The sequence below is a fragment of the Arachis stenosperma genome, chromosome 4, assembly GCF_014773155.1.
Source record: "Arachis stenosperma cultivar V10309 chromosome 4, arast.V10309.gnm1.PFL2, whole genome shotgun sequence".
Taxonomy (NCBI): Eukaryota; Viridiplantae; Streptophyta; class Magnoliopsida; order Fabales; family Fabaceae; genus Arachis; species Arachis stenosperma.
Window position 1 is genome coordinate 55641407 of NC_080380.1, and position 19013 is coordinate 55660419.

Consider the following 19013-nt stretch of genomic DNA (forward strand, 5'->3'; position numbering starts at 1 on the left):
AGAGGGGGAGAAGAGTGAGCGATTAGGATTAATGCTTGAGCCATCAACATTATTTTGTTATTTTTTTTTAGTTTAAATGACGTCATTTTTTGTCAAAGCGGACACCCAACACAAACTTGCTAACTTATGATTTTGACGAAATTTATACGAGTATAGCTAAGTTTACTCAGAAACGAGTATGTTTGAGTTAACTCAATTTCACTACTTAAACTCATAAATTCATACCAGTTTACGAATTTACTCACAAATTTAACAACAATATAACGGAGAAGAAGAAGCAATAGGAGTACAAATAAAAAAAAAGAAAAAAGAAAAAAGCATATACAAAAAAGAAAAAGTATTAAATATTTGTTGAAATGCATTTCTTTTTATCCTGACCGCAATTTGCAATTCGGTGAATTGTGAGAGAATTTGGTACGAGTAAGAATGTGGTCTAATTTAGCAATAGTAGCACTTAAGCAGCTGAAAAGCCCCAGGCCAGGACAGAGAGAAAAAAAAAGAAAGAAATAGCGAAACAAGACCAAACAAGACACCTCTCTCTCTCTCTCTCTCTCTCTCTCTCTCTCTCTCTCTCTCTCTCTCTCTCTCTCTCTGCAAAATGAAGAGCAACACGAACACGAAGCTGATCCTCCTCCACCCTTCATCCTTCCACCCTTCTAACCACCACCGCCTATTATTCCTCCTCTTCCTCACTTTCTTCACTCTCCTCTTCACCTTCGCCCTCTTCACCACCGTCAACGTCCCCTCTTCCTCCACCACCACCCCCTCCATCTCCACCTTCTCCCCTCTCCCTCCCTCCATCTCCAAAGCCCTCCTCCACTATGCCACCACCTCCAACACCACCATCGCCACCACCAAACCCATGTCCCCCTCCGAAACCAACGCCATCGCCTCCACCCTCCTCCGCACCCCACGCCCCCCCAACTTCCTCATCTTCGGCCTTACCCACGAGTCCCTCCTCTGGGCCGCCCTCAACCACCGCGGCGGCCGCACCGTCTTCGTCGACGAGATCGAATACATCATCTCCAAGTTCGAGCAGAACAACCCCGGAATCGAAGCCTACGACGTTCAGCTCACAACCAAAGTTACCGAACACAAGAACCTTCTCTCACACGCGAAGAAACACAGTAAAAAAGATTGCAGACCCGTTCAGAATCTCTTGTTCTCGGAGTGCAAACTCGCCATTAACGACCTTCCCAACCATATCTACGAGGTTCCATGGGACGTTATACTCGTCGACGGTCCGCGAGGCTATTTTCCGGGGGCTCCGGGGAGGATGGCGCCGATCTTCACAGCGGCGGTTCTCGCGCGGAGCAAGAAACCGCCGGGGAAGAAAACACACGTGTTTGTTCACGAGCTAGGAAGAGAAGTGGAAGCGGTTTTCAGTAAAGAATTTCTCTGTGGGGAGAATATGGTGGAGAGGGTAGATTCGTTGGGGCATTTTGTTTTGGAAAGTGAGATTGAAAACAGGGAAAGTTTCGGTTTTTGCAGGAATTCTAGTTACCCTTTATCTTCTTCATCTTCATCTTCGTCTTCCTCGTCGTTGCCGTCATGACCATTGATGAATCACAGAGGTGTGATTTTTAGATAATATCTGTAAAATAATGTTTTTTTTTTCCTTTTTAATATTTTAATAGGGAAAAAAGTGTAATTTAAGTTAGCGTTACACAATAGTGGCATGCTTTCAACGGTTTTTCTCTCCCCAAAAAAGGGGTGGGAACGGGAAAATGGAGCTTTAGAAAATCAAAATTTTTAATTATGTTTTGGTGCTGTAGCTATGATTGTAGCTTTGGTTATTTGCTTTGGTAAGAAAAATTGAATTTTGAAAAAAGTTGAAACTTGTAATTGCTGTTCACGGGTAACAGGGTCAGGGAGGACCTGTTAAACGTTTTTACCGTTTAATTGGTAAAATTTCAAATTTAGCAAATTTTTTATTTTTCAAGATTTAAAATAAATTATGTTTTTTAAATACTCAACCGTCGTCGTAGCAAAATCCATAATTGAATTAGGCGGGAGTGTTAGATGCTGATGGGATATGAGTATGATGTGTGAGGATTTTAATTTGATGGCATTTATTATTTTAAGCTACCTGAGAAATAGAAATAATGATGAAAATTAAGTTTCTGTTCTTTTCCTGCGTTATTTCCTCTTACCAGCCAGACAGGTAAAATGATGGTTATGATTTTTCGTTTTATGAATGTGTGTCGGTGGCGAGATTTTGATAGTATAATACGATATGCCAACGAAGACAAACTCTTTTAACCTTTTTAATAAATTAACTTCGTCATGAGTATCCGAGAAATACTAGTTTAAAGTTTAAACTAAAGAACTGCCCGAAATCTGGGTCATGATTGCGAAGAATGGAAAATGATGATTCTTTTGAAGTGGGTACAGGATAATGTGTTAAGATATTTGTGATTTTGGGTATCTTAATTTTAAGGTTGGTACTAATTAATATATTTTAATTTAAATTTAAATAATTGGGATAATGCCATATTGGGATCGTACGAAATTTTTTTGGAAGTGGGTAACACCAACTACAAGCCAACGAAACCAACACGGGTGCTTGACATAGCTTAAAGCAGTAGATGAATCGTTGCAAAGCTGTGATATTTTATTGTTTTATTGGTTGATTAAGCTACTACTAGTCTACTAACATCTGCTTTGATATTTTTTTGAGAAAGTATAGGGAGCCAATAGCTTAAGTATACAATGTGTACAATGAAAGTTTAGAAAGTATTAGAAATATAATTATTATTATTACATTGTTATGTTAGATTAGATTTTTGGGATGAGCGAGTTCATAATATGGTGTTTGAAGATGTTTATTATCCTTGGTATCCGGATGATTATTCTGGATAGTATGGGTGATGCTCATTTTATTCATTGACCAAAGATTTAGCCCATTATACACATTGTACACTTAGACCATTGGCTCTCTAGTAGTGCTTATTGTTTATTAACAGAAGCACAAACACTTCACGGTAAATAAAAAAGAATGTTGCATACCAAATAGGCTGATTTCCTTTAATGAAAATAATTATGATGTAATGCAATGAAATGGAATTATATCAAGTATTTATATAATTGAGGTTTGCTATACATACATATCTTTTTGGCTTACAAGCTATACAAGTTGGCCCAAGTTTAAGAAAAAAACACGCGCACCACTCTTTTAAAATCAAGCGTCCAATGCACGCGTTCATTATGCCGCACTCTTCCTCTTATTCCTCAATCAAAATGCAAACCATCAAAATTCAAGCGACATTCAAAACAATTTTGAAGACACGTTCTAACTCCTCGCGAAGAGTAGGAGAAATCAAGAAGAAAAAATACAAATCTCCATAAAAAAATCACCAGAAAAAACGAGGAAACATTATTCAAGTTATTGTTTTACTGTTCTTCTAGTTTTTTTTTTCTAGATTGTTTCTGTCATGTGCCTCATCCTTAACCAGCAAAACATTAAAGGATTTCAAGAAAAAATATACTGTTTTTCCCATGTTTTGGGTGTATTTCTGTAATCCTTTGGGTGTATTTCAATAACCGTTTGGGTGTATTTCTGTAACCATTTTGGTATATTTCTGTAATCGTTTGGGTGTATTTCTGAAGTTCCATTATCTTCAAAACAATTTTAAAACTTGATTTCAGAAACCATGAAAATCGAAAAAAAAACGAAGCAAGAAGGAGATCCAACAAATTTGGCAAGAAATTCGAAAAAAGAAACGAAATCTTTTGAAAAATGAAAGTTATATATTTGCGCGTTAATTGATTTGAATTGATTTAAAAATCTGTTAAAGAGGCCCGTAACATAAGCAACGCGTTTAGTAGGTTTCGTTCTCTTCAGACTTGTAAAGCTTGTAAGCGCAAAACACTTATATGTAGAGATAAATCCTTATATTATTACGAGTGTCAACCAAAACACAGATTACATTTTGTTTTTATCATATTCTTTCATATTTTTGTACAACCAAAACGTAAGTTACGCTTTTAAAATTTTAACTTTTTAACTTTTTTGCTTTTATTTTTTAGCTCAAAATGCAGGTTGCATTTGAAAATGGACTTTTTTTTTTTAAAACCCAAAACGCAAGTTGCTTTAAAAATAATTTTTTTTATTTTTTTTTTGAAAACTCCAAAATGTAGGCTATGTTTTATGTGAGTTAAACAAATTTTTTAGAAGCTGCAAAATGCAATCTGAATTTTGTATAAAAAATGATATTTTAATCAAGAGATTTATCTATAAATACAAAATTCATTTTAATTTTAAGTTGTACCTCATTTCTATTCAAAAAAATAAAAAAGATCGGATATTTTTTGTTGACTAAATATCAGAAATATATGTAATTAGGAATATATAATTAATAATTAACCACTACAAAATACCTAACATATTAATACAGTTTGGTTTATTTGTTGAAACTTAAAAGGCATTAAGAAACAAGGTAAAGATTCAATTTTCATGTGAAGTTATAATTAAAAATTATTATACGATTTAATATATTTAATTAAATTATTATTTAATAATTTTTAATTATTAATTTTATATAAAAATAAGTAACAGTGAATTTTTAACTCATCGAAAAACAAATGTGTAGCTTATAGAGAGATGACTGATGAGGTGAGATTAGCAAAAGGAAAGCGTTTGTTACGGCAGAAGAGGAGGATTCGAGGAGGAAAGCAAAAAGAGGCGTGTCGGTGGCTTGGTTTCAAAATTTCAAATATTATGCGCATCTTTTTTTGGCTGATTTTTTTTATATAAAAAAATATTAGTATTTTTATTAAAAATATAATTATTTAATATAATTATATGTAGATAAATTTGGTAAGTAAAAAGTCAATACATAAAAGACGTATTGTAATATATGGAAGTGTGTTGGACACATGACAACATTCTAGTCGACACGCAAGAGTGTGTTGAATACTTGAATAAGTGACAATATTCTGACCAACAAAAACGTATTGAATAATTTCTATAATACTATAATACACTTTAAATACTATAATACATTTTAAATATCAATATTCAATCAAAATATCATTCTTATTTTCATATTAAAAATAATTTTTGTCTTTTTTTTGTTTTTTGACTTTTTTTTAAGTATCAAAGTGTGGAGTATACTTATGTTCTTCCAAACCCTTTGCCGGTCATCCAAATAAGGTTTTACCGTACGAGAGATTTTATTTTATATTATTTGATAATTATTTATTATTTTTATTTAAAAATTATTCTTCAATAATGAATTTAATGTAAAAGAAGAATTATTCTTCCTTTGTATGTATACAAGGGTTACAACTCAAAATGTTGCCCACAAGTAAGTGTGGGAAAAGAAGCAGCTGTAAGTGCCCCAGGTTAAAAATGTTTATAGTATATATAAAATTTAATTGGTGATCGAATAAATTAACTCCTATTTCATTACGACAATACAACTAGTATTTCCAACGATATTTAATTCATTGGTACTGAAATGCACTTATTTTATGAGTAAATCTATTTTAGATTTAGTATGTCAGACAGTTTAATAACTACTTGATTTTCAAACCCAAATCACTCTTACAAATTAGAATAGGTTTGAGAATTGGAAATGATTAACTAACATACAAATTTAAATATCTCTTTCATCTTAACTAACATATAAGATAAGATAATAAGACAAATTATATAAAGAGGGTTAGAGGCTCTGTAGCTCCATAAATGCTCGTTTGAGTGTATAGAGGTCAGAATTTGACAGCATCTGCTACGCTTTTTTTGCCTCTGAATCAGACTTTGCCAAAACTTCTCAATTTCAGCCAGAAATTACCTGAAATCATCAGAAATCACAAAAACTCAAAGTAGAATAAAAAAATGTGAATTTTTCACTAAAACCTATGAAAATATAATGAAACTTATACAAAACATAACTAAAACAATATGAAAATGATGCCAAAAAACGTAAGCATGGCCCCTGTTTTGCTAAAAATTATAATTTTTGAGTTTTCAACCATTTTTCTAGCTTTTCAAACTTCTGTAATCCCTGTTTAAGGTCCGATAGCTAGTGTTAGGTTGCAGAAGAAGAGCAAACACATTGAGAGAGTTGGTTAATGTTGAAGAAGAGTTTTGAAGTGAATAAATGAATCAATGATACATGGATAATGTTGAATGAGATATGAATAAGGATAATGATGATATTGATGAATTGTGACTGAATGATCCACATGGCATATGCATTATATTATCTGAGACACGAGTTTCTCTAAGTAGATGTAGTGGCTTGCCACCACTTGCTTCATATTGAGACTCGATACTTTGTTGACCTTCCGTTACGAGATGTGACCAGGCACTTGAACTCTCCGGATTCACCTTAACCAGCGCCGACGTAGTTGCGATCTACTGCCCTCTTACGCAATTTTTTTTCAGTGCATCATCCCTTAATGATGTTGTTGAATTTCCATCGCCCGTAACTTCCCCGTTCTTCCCAGTATAGCCAGCGTCGACGTCATCGCTATCTCCTGTCCTCCCACTCGATCCCTCTTTCTGCCGTGGATCACTCTTTACCAACATAATTAATGGTTAGTTTGGTTATTAAATTTGTTTCATTAAAAAAATATATCTTTATTTAATTACATGATGGAACATATATTCATATGTAAAATATAATATAAAAAAATAATTCTATTCAAAATACTTAAAAGTATAATTAAAATCATGAACATATAAATATAATAATAAAATCTCTACTCTAAACAAGTAAACATATATTTTATCATACATAAATTATTTAAAAAATAAATATATTATTAAATTAATAATACAAATTTAAAATGATAAAATCTAACTTTCTTTATCGTATTTTTTATAGTATTTTTATTCTTTTAATTTTTAATTTATTAGTAATTTATTATTTAATTAATGATTAAACAAATTATTTTTATGAGAAATTATTTTTTGTATTATCTTAAAGAAGAGTCTAATATAATAGTTTAAAAAATAATGTAAAAATAATATTTTAAATAAAAAAATATTTAATATTAAAATTTTTAAATACAAATATAAATTGTATAAATATTTAAGAGATAAATATGAAATACATGGCTAAAATAAATAAAATGGATAAAATGGGAGTACTAATGAGAAATAAAGAATTATTTTTGTCTGTTTTATTTATTTTAGACATGTATTTCATATTTATATCTTAAATATCTATACAATTTACTTTTATATTTAAAAATGTTAATATTAACTATTTTTTATTTAAAATACCATTTTTACATTATTTTTTAAACTGTTATATTGGTTTCTTCTTTAACATAATACAAAAAATAATTTCTCATAAAAATAATTTGTTTAATCATTAATTAAATAATAAAGTACTAATAAATTAAAAATTAAAAAAATAAAAATACTATAAAAAATACGTGTAAAAAAGTTGAATTTTATCATTTTAAACTTGTGTTATTAATTTTAATAATTATTTATTTTTTTAAATAATTTAAGTATGATAAAAAATATGTTTACTTGTTTAGAGTACAAATTTTATTATTATATTTGTATATACTTCATAGAATTATTTTTATTATATTATATTTTACATATGAATATATGTTCCATCATGTAATTAAACAATGATGTGTTTTTTCAATGAAAAAATTTAATAACCAAAGTAACCATTAATTATGTTGGTAAGGAGTGATCCACAGTAGAAAGAGAGATCGAGTGAGAGCACAGGAGATAGCGATGACGTTGGTGCTGGCTATATTCGGAAGCACGGAAAAGTCACAGATGATGAAAATTCAACGACGTCGTTAAGGGATGATGCACTAAAAAAAGAAAAATTGAGTGAGAGCGCAGTAGATGACGACGAGCGCTTTTTGTCATGACGGCAACGACCATGCTTGGAAGGATCGAAGCTACGTGATGAAGAAAAAATGGAGGAGTGGAAAGTTGCTTCAATTAACGGAAATGAAGGTTTGATATTTTAAGAAATTATATCATTACCTATCTCAAATAATTTTTATTACAAAATAATTCAACTATGGTTAAGATAATGACCAATTAAAATGTGACACATTATGAAGGGTAACTTACATATTATTTTAGAGGGGGTTGGGTAGAATTTATATGTATATGCAAAGACTCTTAGGGATGCACACACGCAGGGACTGTCCAGGGTTCGCTACAGGACATGTCGGGTTTGCCTAGATAACTGACAGATGAGATTCATCGGCCATAGGACAGACATGCATCACATGCACTTGTATGTTTTATTTGAGTATGCATTTGTTTTGGCTTGTCTACTTGCTTAAAAGTAGTTAACTGCTACCTATTTAGGTGATGATCAAACAAGAAACGTAAATGACACGAAATTAAAAGAAAGCAATAAAGAATAAGAAAGTAAATTATGGAAATGTAAAATGCTGGAAGGTAAAGTGCAATAAAGTAAATGATTGGAAATGTAAAGTACTAGGAATTAAAGTGCAGGAATGTAAATGATCATAAAGTAAACAAGAACTAAGAATTAGAATGAACATTAGGATCAAGAGATATTGCATTCTCAGGATCAATAATTTCCATCTCCTCTTCAATCATGCAATCATTGATCTCTTGACAAATCATAAGTAATCAAACTCGAATCTCTTGGTGATTTGATTTCTCTTAACTTGATCAATTTCCAATCTTTTGATCTAAGTGCTCAGAGAAGAAATGAAGAGTGGTCTCTGATTTAAAGCCACACAATCCTCAAGATCTTAATTCAAAGTGATTACATCTCACATATCAAGCTTTGAATTATCATCCAAGAGAATTGTGAGAGTAGAGCCTTAAATTGAATTCTATGAATCCTTTCTCAAGCTCATTATAGTATTCAAATAGATCTAATCCCTCTCTCGATAGAATTAGATCTTTGAAGAACAAAGACTCTCTATAAAGAAGCAATGAAAGAAGAATTGAAGATGAAGAATGAAAACAAATCAATCCATTAAATTGCAATAGAGGTCCCTTTCCAAATATTGGAAATTAGAGACTCATAACTAACTATTTACAAAAGTGAGTGTGAAAGAATATGGAAGAGGAGAAGAGAATGAGGGAGAGGAAAGAGGGTCCAAAGACTCCCCTTCAAGTTGTGTAAAATGATGAACTAAAGCCTATTTATAAGCTATCCTAAATTACAAATTCAAATAAAATTTAAAACAAATTACAATCAAATAAAAATTAACTACTTCTAAATGATTCTTGTGGCCTTGATTGATTGTTTATTGTGGACTTTCTCGCTTGGATTTGGAGTGGACTTTAAGTGGAAGAAATGGACCAAATTGAAGGCTTTAAGGTTCACTTGAAGTTGGGCATTTTAAGCGTGGAAGTGGGGCATTTTAAATGCCAATCTGGACTTCAAAAATTGATTCCTAGAAGGTCTTGGCATTTGGGGTGTCCTTATTGGAGTTTGAAATGCTAAATGGGGTTCTAGGGTGTTTTAGGCGCCCTCATTGGTATTTGAAACGCTGGTTTGGGTGTTTCAGGATATGGGCGACACATTGTTGCTCCTTGTTCATGGCACTGATGACTTGCATCATCTATCTATTTTTCATAGAGTTTTGTTTATAGAATGAATGACTTCTCATTGAATTAGTGCATTATTGATGGATAAATCTTGAATTGCTGGAATACTACTTTGAAAATGTGCTTTGCATTAATTTCAGGAGAAAAGTAGAGCAAAGAGGGTGGAGACAAGCAAAGCAGGTGGGACGTGCCAATTGAAGTAGCACGTTGGACCTAAAGGGAAGAAACTTTGCAACAACAAAGAAGGAATACCAACCAGCGTGTGTATGGGTGTCACACGCCAAGATCTTCAAGGATAGAGTGTGATCTGGCCTACCTGGGCGTGGCACGCCAAGCTTGTGACCCAGAGAGATGACATAAGGGCAGCACTATAGGCGTGCCACTGGCGCTTGAGGAAGCGTGGTATGCCAAGAACTTGAAACCGGCGTGTTTGCTAGCGTACCTAGGCATGGCACGCCAGGCTTGTCTTCCAGAGTGGAGGAATAATTACAACATAACATGCGTGCCACTGGCGCCTGTGAAGACGTGGCACGCCAAGATCTTCAAGGCCGGCATGTATACTGGCGTGCCTGGGTGTGGCACGCCAGGTTTGTGATCCAGAAGAGCAAAAAGGAGTGCATCATTATGGGCGTGCCACTGGTGTGTTTGAAGGCATGGCACGCCAGAACCTCCAAACCAGCGTGTCAGATGGCATGCCTGGGCGTTGCACGCCAAGCTAACTTTCTAGAAGGAAGAAAGTATTGCATCATTGAGGGCGTGCCACTGGTGCTTACGAAGGCATGGCACGCCAAGATCCTAAAGCTGCCGTGCCTACTGGCAAGGTTGGGCGTGGCACGCTAGGTCAATCTTTCAGGAAGAGGAAATGGAGGCATCACACGCCGGCAGGCCCGCCAGGCTAATTATCCAGAAAAGAAGCATGGCTGCAACACAATGGGCGTGCCACTGGCACTTGCATGGGCATGGCATGCCAAAGACTCCAGAACGGGCGTGTGATCTGGTATGCCTGTGCGTGGCACGCCAGGTTTATTTCACAGAAAGGCAACCCTGACTCATCACTATGGGCGTGCCATTGGCGTGTTCAAAGGCATGGCACACCTAGCTTGCAACAAAGGCGTGTCCACTGGCATGTATTGGGCGTGGCACACCAAGCTTGTTTGACAGAGAAGGAACTAAGGGCTTCCAAAAGGGATGTGCCAACTGCGTGCTCAGAGCGTGGCACGCTAGTACATCATCATGGGCGTGCACTTTCAAGTGACACGCCACTTAACACACCTTCACTCAGAGAAAGGAGTCCTAGAGGGAGTTAGTTAGAGAATTAGCTATTTTTACAAAATTTATTGTAATTTTCATTTCTAGATAGGAGTAGTATTTAAACCCCTTGAAGGTACTTAGTAAGGGACTTTTTTGGACACTTTTACTCACTTCACTTCCTCTTATTTTTTGTACTTTCTCTGAGCTATGAGTAGCTAAACTCTCTCTCATTGGGGGAGGGAGCTCTATTGTACTTGATGGATCAATAGTGAATTGAATTTCTTCTTATCTTCATCTCTCTTTGATTTGCTGGAAAGATTTTTGTTCTTCATTCAAGAACTCAATCATCTTGGGAAAGAGATTGACTTCATATGGATTCTATGTGAGCCTTGGAAAAGGGATCATAGAGTCATGCTTGAAATCTTTCTCACACTTGAATAGATCTAGGTATGGGTTAGATATTATGACATTTAATCTACCCATAAATTGGATCTAGGAGAGTGTGTGGTATAATCAGGGACCAAGCTTCATCTTTTTTATGAGCAATTAGATTAAGGAATTAGAAACTGATCAAGATTAGAGAGATTGAATTACCAAGAGATTGGGATTCAATTACTCATGATTATCAAGAGATCAATGAGTTGCATGATTGAGGAAGAGATGAGGAAGTGTTAATCCGGAGAATGCAATATCTCCTGAACCCAATGAATTTCGCTATTCATTCTTCCCCATTCTTTTATTGTTGTTTAATTCCTATCATCTAATTCCCTTTCCTCTTTATCATTATAGTCATTTACTTACTACACTTTACTTTCAAGCTCTTTACAATTTTGCTATTTAATTCAGTTATTTACTTTCATACTATTTACAATTCAGTCATTTATTTACTATACTCAATACCCATTAATGATTTGTTCAACTAGAATATCCTAGTGACTAAAGTTACTCAATCAATCAATCTCTGTGGGATCGATCTCACACAAAGTTAGTTATTACTTGACTACGATTCGGTATACTTGCCGAAGGAATATTTGAGTTCATCAAAATTTCGTATCAAGTTTTTGGCGCCGTTGCTAGTGATTGATCTGAATTGACAATGACTAAGTCAGAGAGCCTAGATTAAACACTTTTTTGTTTATTTTGCTACTCAGTTTAATTTTAGTTTGTTTACTTTACTCTAATAGTAATTGTGTTCAATTGTTCATTGTATATATTTTACACTCTTGTTTTAGCCCACTAACTGGATGCTTTGCATCAACCAATTCTAATTCCCCCTCTTGAGAGGGTGATTACTTTTACCTTGAATTATTGTTCACATTGTGTATGCCTGGTGGTAGAAGAGGAGAATAAACTTCTTTTGATTCTGAACCGAAAAGGACATTTTTAAGATTGAGAAGAGAAGCAATAACAAGAGGCAAAAGGGTGGTTAGAGAAGAAGAAGATCTAGATCAAGCCATGGATGATGAAATGCATAATCATCATGGTGAAGGTGCTGACAATCATGCTTCACCAGTTAGAAGGGTGCTAGGCTCTTTCATCAACCCTAATATTGGAAATTGTGGAAGTAGCATTGTTACACCCAATGTACATGCCAACAATTTTGAGCTAAAACCTCAATTGATCACCCTTGTTCAAAACAATTGTCAATTTGGAGGAGGTGTTCAAGGAGATCCTAACCAGCATTTTACAACTTTCTTGAGAATATGTGACACAGTGAAGACAAATGGGATTTATCAAGATACACATAGATTGCTTTTATTCCCCTTCCCCTTAAGGGATAAAGCATCTAAATGGCTAGCGTCCTTCCCCAAGGAGAGTCTCACTACTTGGGATGATGTTGTCAACAAATTTTTGACCAAATTCTACCCTCTCCAAAGGATTATCAAGCTAAAAACATAGGTGCAAACATTCAGGCAATTGGATGGAGAAACACTTTATGAAGCTTGGGAAAGATACGACGAATTAATGAGAAAGTGCCCCTCAGATATGTTCAGTGAATGGGTGCAGCTTCAAATCTTCTATGAAGGCTTTGGATCATTCATCAAGAGGTTCACTCCACATAAAGAAAACACTCGAAGAAGCCATAGACATTATTGAAACTATGGCTAACAACCAATACCACTATGCTTCTGAAAGGAACAACCATTCCAAGAAAGGAGTGATGGAGGTGAATCAGATGGATGCTTTACTAGCACAAAACAAGCTGATCACACAATAGCTAGCAGCCATTGCCAAGCAAAGGGGAGAAGTACAAGTGGCAGCTATCAACACCTAAGCACCATCCTACAACATGCAAGAAGAAGCTCAGTTCGGAGGCAATTATGAATTGGATCAATCAACATTGGAGCAAGCCAATTTTGTAGGCAACTCTTCTAGGAAACCTTATGACCCTTATACAAAACATACAATCCTGAATGGAGAAACCACCCAAACTTTGGGTGGGGAGACCAACAAAACCAAAAGACAGACTACAGAACACAAAATCCCAACCACACCCACAATTTTAACCACCAATCCTCCATTCAGAAGCAATACCAAAACAGACACAATGCGCCCTCTCAAACTCACCAATATACACAAAGTAACCAATCACAACCATCACAACACTCCCATATAGAGCTAAGACTCTCAAGGTTGGAGACTAGTATTAAGAAATTCATGGAACAAATAAATTCCAATCTACAGAATCAAGGAGCCTCAATCATGAAGTTGGAAGCAGAAATTGGCCAACTCTCTTAGCTGATAGCCAAACCCACAAATAACTTCCCAAGTGACACTGAAAATAACCCAAGAGGAGAAGAAAAAGCTATGAAATGGGAAGAATACAAAGCAGTCATTCTGAGGAGTGGGAAAAAGTTGGAAGAAGGCACCACTAGTCAGGAAGATCAAACTAAAGAAGACCCAAGAAAAGCCTTGAAGGAGCAAGAGTAGGCACAAGAACCCTCCACAGAGACGAACAACTCAACAAGGAAGGAGACATTGAAGCCTTATGTACCCACAGCTCCATGCCCCCAAAGGTTCAAAGAAAGAGTCATGGAGAAGTAATACTCTAGATTTCTAGAGATATTCAAAACACTCCATATCAACATTCCTTTCATAGAAGCACTTGAGTAAATGCCATTTTATGTTAAGTTCATGAAGCATTTGATGTCAAAGAAAAAGTCCTTGAAGAGGGGACAGACGATTGTGATGACCAAAGATTGTAGCGCCATTATTCAAAGAAACTTACCAATGAAGAAACAGGACCCAGGAAGTTTTCACATCCCCTGCACCATAGGCAACATGACATTTGAAGTAGCATTCTGTGACCTTGGTGAAAGTATCAATATCATGCCAATGAAGAAACTCCAGATTCATGAGTTAAATCCCACACTCATACCTCTTTAGTGGTGGAAAGTATTTTGGTGAAGGTAGAAAAGTTCTTCCTCCGATATAATTTTGTCATTCTTGACATGGAAGAAGATCAGAACACTCCCATCATTCTAGGAAGACCTTTCTTAGCTACGGGAAGAGCTTTGCTAGATGTTGAAAAAGGGGAATTAATGTTAAGAATACACGATGAGCACCTAGTGTTCCATGTTTACAAATCCACACATGATCCCAATCAAGAGAAGGAGAGTTTGAGGGCCAATTTTGGAGATCCAGGTTTGATGAAGGCACCCAATGAATCACATCCAAGATTTTCAATCCCATGCATAGATGGAAGAACAGAGGTTGAAGGAATTTTGAAGGTCGAGGAGAAGGGGCAACCAACACTCCTAGGGACAATTAACAAAACCCTCTGGATATTGAGACCAAGGTTTGTGTTAAGGATGGATTAACACTTGAAGAAGACAAGAATCGTAGGAAGAAGGTTCCCAAAAGCTGGAGGAATAAAAAAATCCTCACTGAAGACTTCTCACAAGGGGATAAGGTGATGCTAATCTATCGACAAATGGGACCATTCTCACACCTTTCTGACCACTACACAGTAAACAAAATCCTCTCATTGGAACATGTGAAGATAATCAGGGAAGCCACTGGAAACAAATCTATTGTGAGAGGAGAGGAGCTGTAGCACTATGAAGATCACCCTCCTTAACAAGGGACAGCCTTCAAGCAAGTGATGTTAAAGAAGCGCTAGTTGGGAGGCAACCCAACCTTGAGATCATTTTATGATCAAGATCACTTTATAGCTTTTGTTGTTAATTGTTTAAATTTGATGAGTAGTCCTTGTCATCTCTTTTAAAATTAGCTTTAATATTTTGCATTGTTTTAATGTATAAACTATTCTCTTTCAACTCATCTTATTTCTCACTAAGTGTTATGTGCCATTAACCTGGAGTAAATGAAGAATATGCTTGGGAAGTAAGTTTGGGGTGATCACCAACTCAAACCGATTTCTAAGCCCATCCTAAAACTGCATGAGTAATAGGACTTGGCTTAAAAGTGGGCTTAGAAATACAGTTTGGTGTGGTCACTAAATTAAGAAGCATGCAATCAATTTCAAAGAATCATAGCCACTTACACACTTATAAGGAAGCAAGTTTGGTGTTCTCATTGCATCAAACATCATGGTAGGACTTATAATGAGAGAGCAATTGCATTTACATAGGAAAAACTAAAAACTTAAAAGTAAAAAATATCCTACAATGAATGCAAAGGGATCTCTAATTAACAACATACATACGTTGCAAAAGAACTAAATTTGGTGTCCACATGACACTAAAGTGAATCCAAATGGATATGATAGATAAAAGTTACACTTGAATATGATGTTACATTTGAATTGATGCACCATAATGAGTTGGAGTGTTATATTTCAGGAACAAGTGAACCGTTACAGGAGGCATAAATAAGGGGGAATATTTTTCTATCAAACACAACTCCCCTTGCCAACACACATTGGAAGTCTCAAAGACTTAATTTAACCTCAAAGTGGCATCCCATTCCGAGGAAAGGCACGTTGGAAATACAACACACTTCATTGCTCATTATAGTCAACCTCGAAACAACCTCATCCTCCCTCCTCTATTTAACTAATTCTATATCTCACTTCAGTCAAAGCATTTCCCTAATTCGTATATCACCTTGCTACTCTCTTTTGAACCTGGAACCTAGTTAGTTCCTCCTCTACCAATCTGTTCTTCTTCTCTCCCATAACCACATAACCCCAACCTTTCAATGGCACCACCCAGAATCTCAAAGGCACCAAGCTGCAAGAAAAGAAAAACCAAAGAGAGAGCATCTTCAACTGTGTCTGATTATGATGACCACAAGTTTCGATCACTTTTCTATCGCAACCAATTCCATGGATGGGTGAGGGAAAGAACAATGATTCCGGAAGTAGGCTTCCAGTTAAGGAGAGATGAGCAAATGGAGATTCAGATGGAGATTGCTAGGAGAGGATGGTCATAATTGTGCAATTCAGTAAAGAAGGTCTCCACCAGCATCATGAGGGAATTTTATGCAAATGTGGCTCAGCCTTTGGGCTAACCTCTCACATACCAAAGTTACGTAAGAGGCAGAGTCATCAACTATAGCCCTGACAACCTAGAAAAGAATCCTAGGAGTAAGGAGGGCCAGAGCCACAACAAGCTTTGAGGAGAGAATGCAACGAACGGATCCTGTATTTGATGATATCATCAACAAAATATGTGTTGTTGGCACCCAATGGGGACGAGATGCAGATGGAAGACAAAACTAGCTGAAGAGTAAAGATTTATGTCCACAGGGAAGAGGCTAGTTGGAGTTTGTGAGGAGATCACTCAACCCCACTTCCAACACCTCAGAAGTAACCTTAGAAAAGGCTGTACTCATTTATAGCATAATGAAACATGAAGAGGTGAAGGTGGGAGAAATGATTGCCAACAACATTCATAGGGTGATCAAGAGCACCAAAGATAGCACGAGACTAGCATTCCCCACCAGCATTATCCAGCTACTCTATAATGAAGCCGAAGTGTTGATTTCTGATGATGAAGAGCTGGTGGAAGAGCAACACCCAATAACTGCTAAAAAGATAGAGAGGGTGGTGGCTGTTAACCCGTTACAAAGGGTAAGAGCTCGGCGTGCCAACCCACAACCCCTACAAATTGTGTTAGCACACTCACCTCAACAACAAGAAGGACAAAGTACAAACCCTCAAGGTCCCCATCAAGAGCAAACCAATTGGAGGCAAATACAAAGGAGCATCCATCAAATCCTGGAGCAGCAGAGGGAATTATAAAAGAATTTGGCTGAGTTCAGAACATTGTACCAAATAAGGAGCGTCCACAGAAGAGAATACGATGTTAATTTATAAATCAAATTGAACTACCTATGCTCTGCAATGCCAACTCTAGATCCAAGGATCCCAAAATTTGAAAAAATAATGAACTGACTGAGGGAGCAGCAAGAGGTCTTTATGGATAACCACAAGGCTAAAGAAAGAAACTTCATGTAAAGACATGGGTTCTGGAAGCCAAGAGAAGCCCAAGGACAAGAAGGAGCTTCAGGAAGGAGAGCCACTGATCACAAATATAAAGCTACCTCATCAAAAGGAAAAGAAAAAGTGCAGGAACAAGAAACCAGCAATGAATAGGAGTAAAGAACAAGGGGTGGTCAAGTTCTTATAAGGAGCACTTCACACTATATCTTGCAATTTAAAAATTTATCTTTACCATTAAATAGTTCTCTTTAAAATTTCTTGTCTGTAGGGTGCTAGTATTTTGTCTATGAGGAAAGAAAATGATGAATCACTACATGATATCTTTAAAATTTCAATGAAATATTGCTTGTTTAAAGCAAAAGAGTTGAAGTTGAGTTGTTCCAAAAGAAAAAGAAGAGACTATGAGCTAAAGAAAAGAGATAAAAATCAAGTGTAAAAACCATGAAATGAAGTTTGTAGGAATATGAATTAACAGTGAAAGGATGAGATAGGGGAGGACATAGAGTGATGCTAATAGATGACCCTCAAACATCAATAGAACCAAGAAGTAGTTGTGTAAGAAAGAATAAAAGAAAATGGCCCAAAGCTCTAAGCATCAACTATTAGGGCATGAAAGAAAGAAACAAAAGCTCAAAGAGCCAATACCCTAGTAATGCTTGTGATGAAACTGTGTCAACAAGAGAGGCTTGAGCAAGTAAACTCTTAGGGATATTTGAATACCTAGTACCCTAAAACCTACTGTTTTGGGAGTGCTAGTTGAAAGCTTATCCTAAAGAGCCATCTTGAGACAAACCATTTAGAGTTGTGGTCAATTAAAGAGAATAAGAGCAACAAAAAGGAATAACATTACCGCTACTACCTGATGACAAGTCATCTTAGGCTAGTTTCACAAGCCTTTTCCATTAGTTTTTACTTGGTTTTCAAGCAATTTTAGGCAATAAGTGTTTGAGTGAGAATTTCATGCTTGTTTTGATTCAATCAAACATTGGTAATTTTATGCATTTTCATTAGATTTCTTGCAAGATTTAGTTGATAATATGAATGATGCAAGATTTGATGATTATGCCAAGGCTTTGATGTATCTGTTTGGTTGATGATAGGTTAAAAGATGAAGGAAAAGAAGCAGAAAGCACAAAATAAGCTCAAAGGAAGAATTCTGAACAGATTTTGAAGTTTGAGCACGCTTTGGAGCCTTAGGGCACACTTTTAAAAGCGTGGCCCATGACTTAAACAAGGAGAGCGCTCTTCGCGCGAAAATGCTATGACACGCACACGTACATAACACTTACGCGTACGCATGCATGACGCGTACGCGTGGATGTGATTAGCGTTCAATTACAAAGAGAACGCTACGTTACAAGAGTGAACATTTTCGAGCAAAACAAAAATTGGAATGGAAGTATAGCCATCGACGCATACACGTGCAAGACGCGTACGCATGGATGTGGCTTATCTGAAGAAGGACGCGCAAGCGTGGGCTGAGCGGCAGCATGGAAATGGCATGTTTTAAAACCCACGCGTACACGTAGGTGACCCGTACACGTGGGGAGCACTCAATTGAAGAACGCTACGCTCACTAAGTGAACGCTGAAAAGGGACGCGTATGCGTCAATGTGCCAAATTGCTGATGCGGCGGAAATTGGTGAATTAAAAATTATTAAAATGTGTATGTTGCAAGTATAGTTCTTAACTCACCAGAAATCCACTTATCAATTTAGAAAGATGTCACAGAAATTTAAAATTGAAATACTGGGAGTATGAATCCCAGGTCGTCTCCCAACGAGTTGCAGAAAAGTGTGTTATTTTTATTAATCAGATGTTTTCAAA

At 36.0% G+C, this 19013-nt stretch overlaps 1 protein-coding gene across 1 annotated transcript; it reads left to right on the forward strand.

The window, feature by feature from the left end:
- Positions 1-528: 528 nt before the first annotated feature.
- On the forward strand, positions 529-2062 carry LOC130976642 (protein IRX15-LIKE). The gene has a single exon (XM_057901557.1). The coding sequence runs from the start codon at positions 599-601 to the stop codon at positions 1553-1555; it is 957 nt and encodes a 318-aa protein (XP_057757540.1). The 5' UTR covers positions 529-598; the 3' UTR covers positions 1556-2062.
- The last annotated feature ends 16951 nt before the right edge of the window (positions 2063-19013 follow it).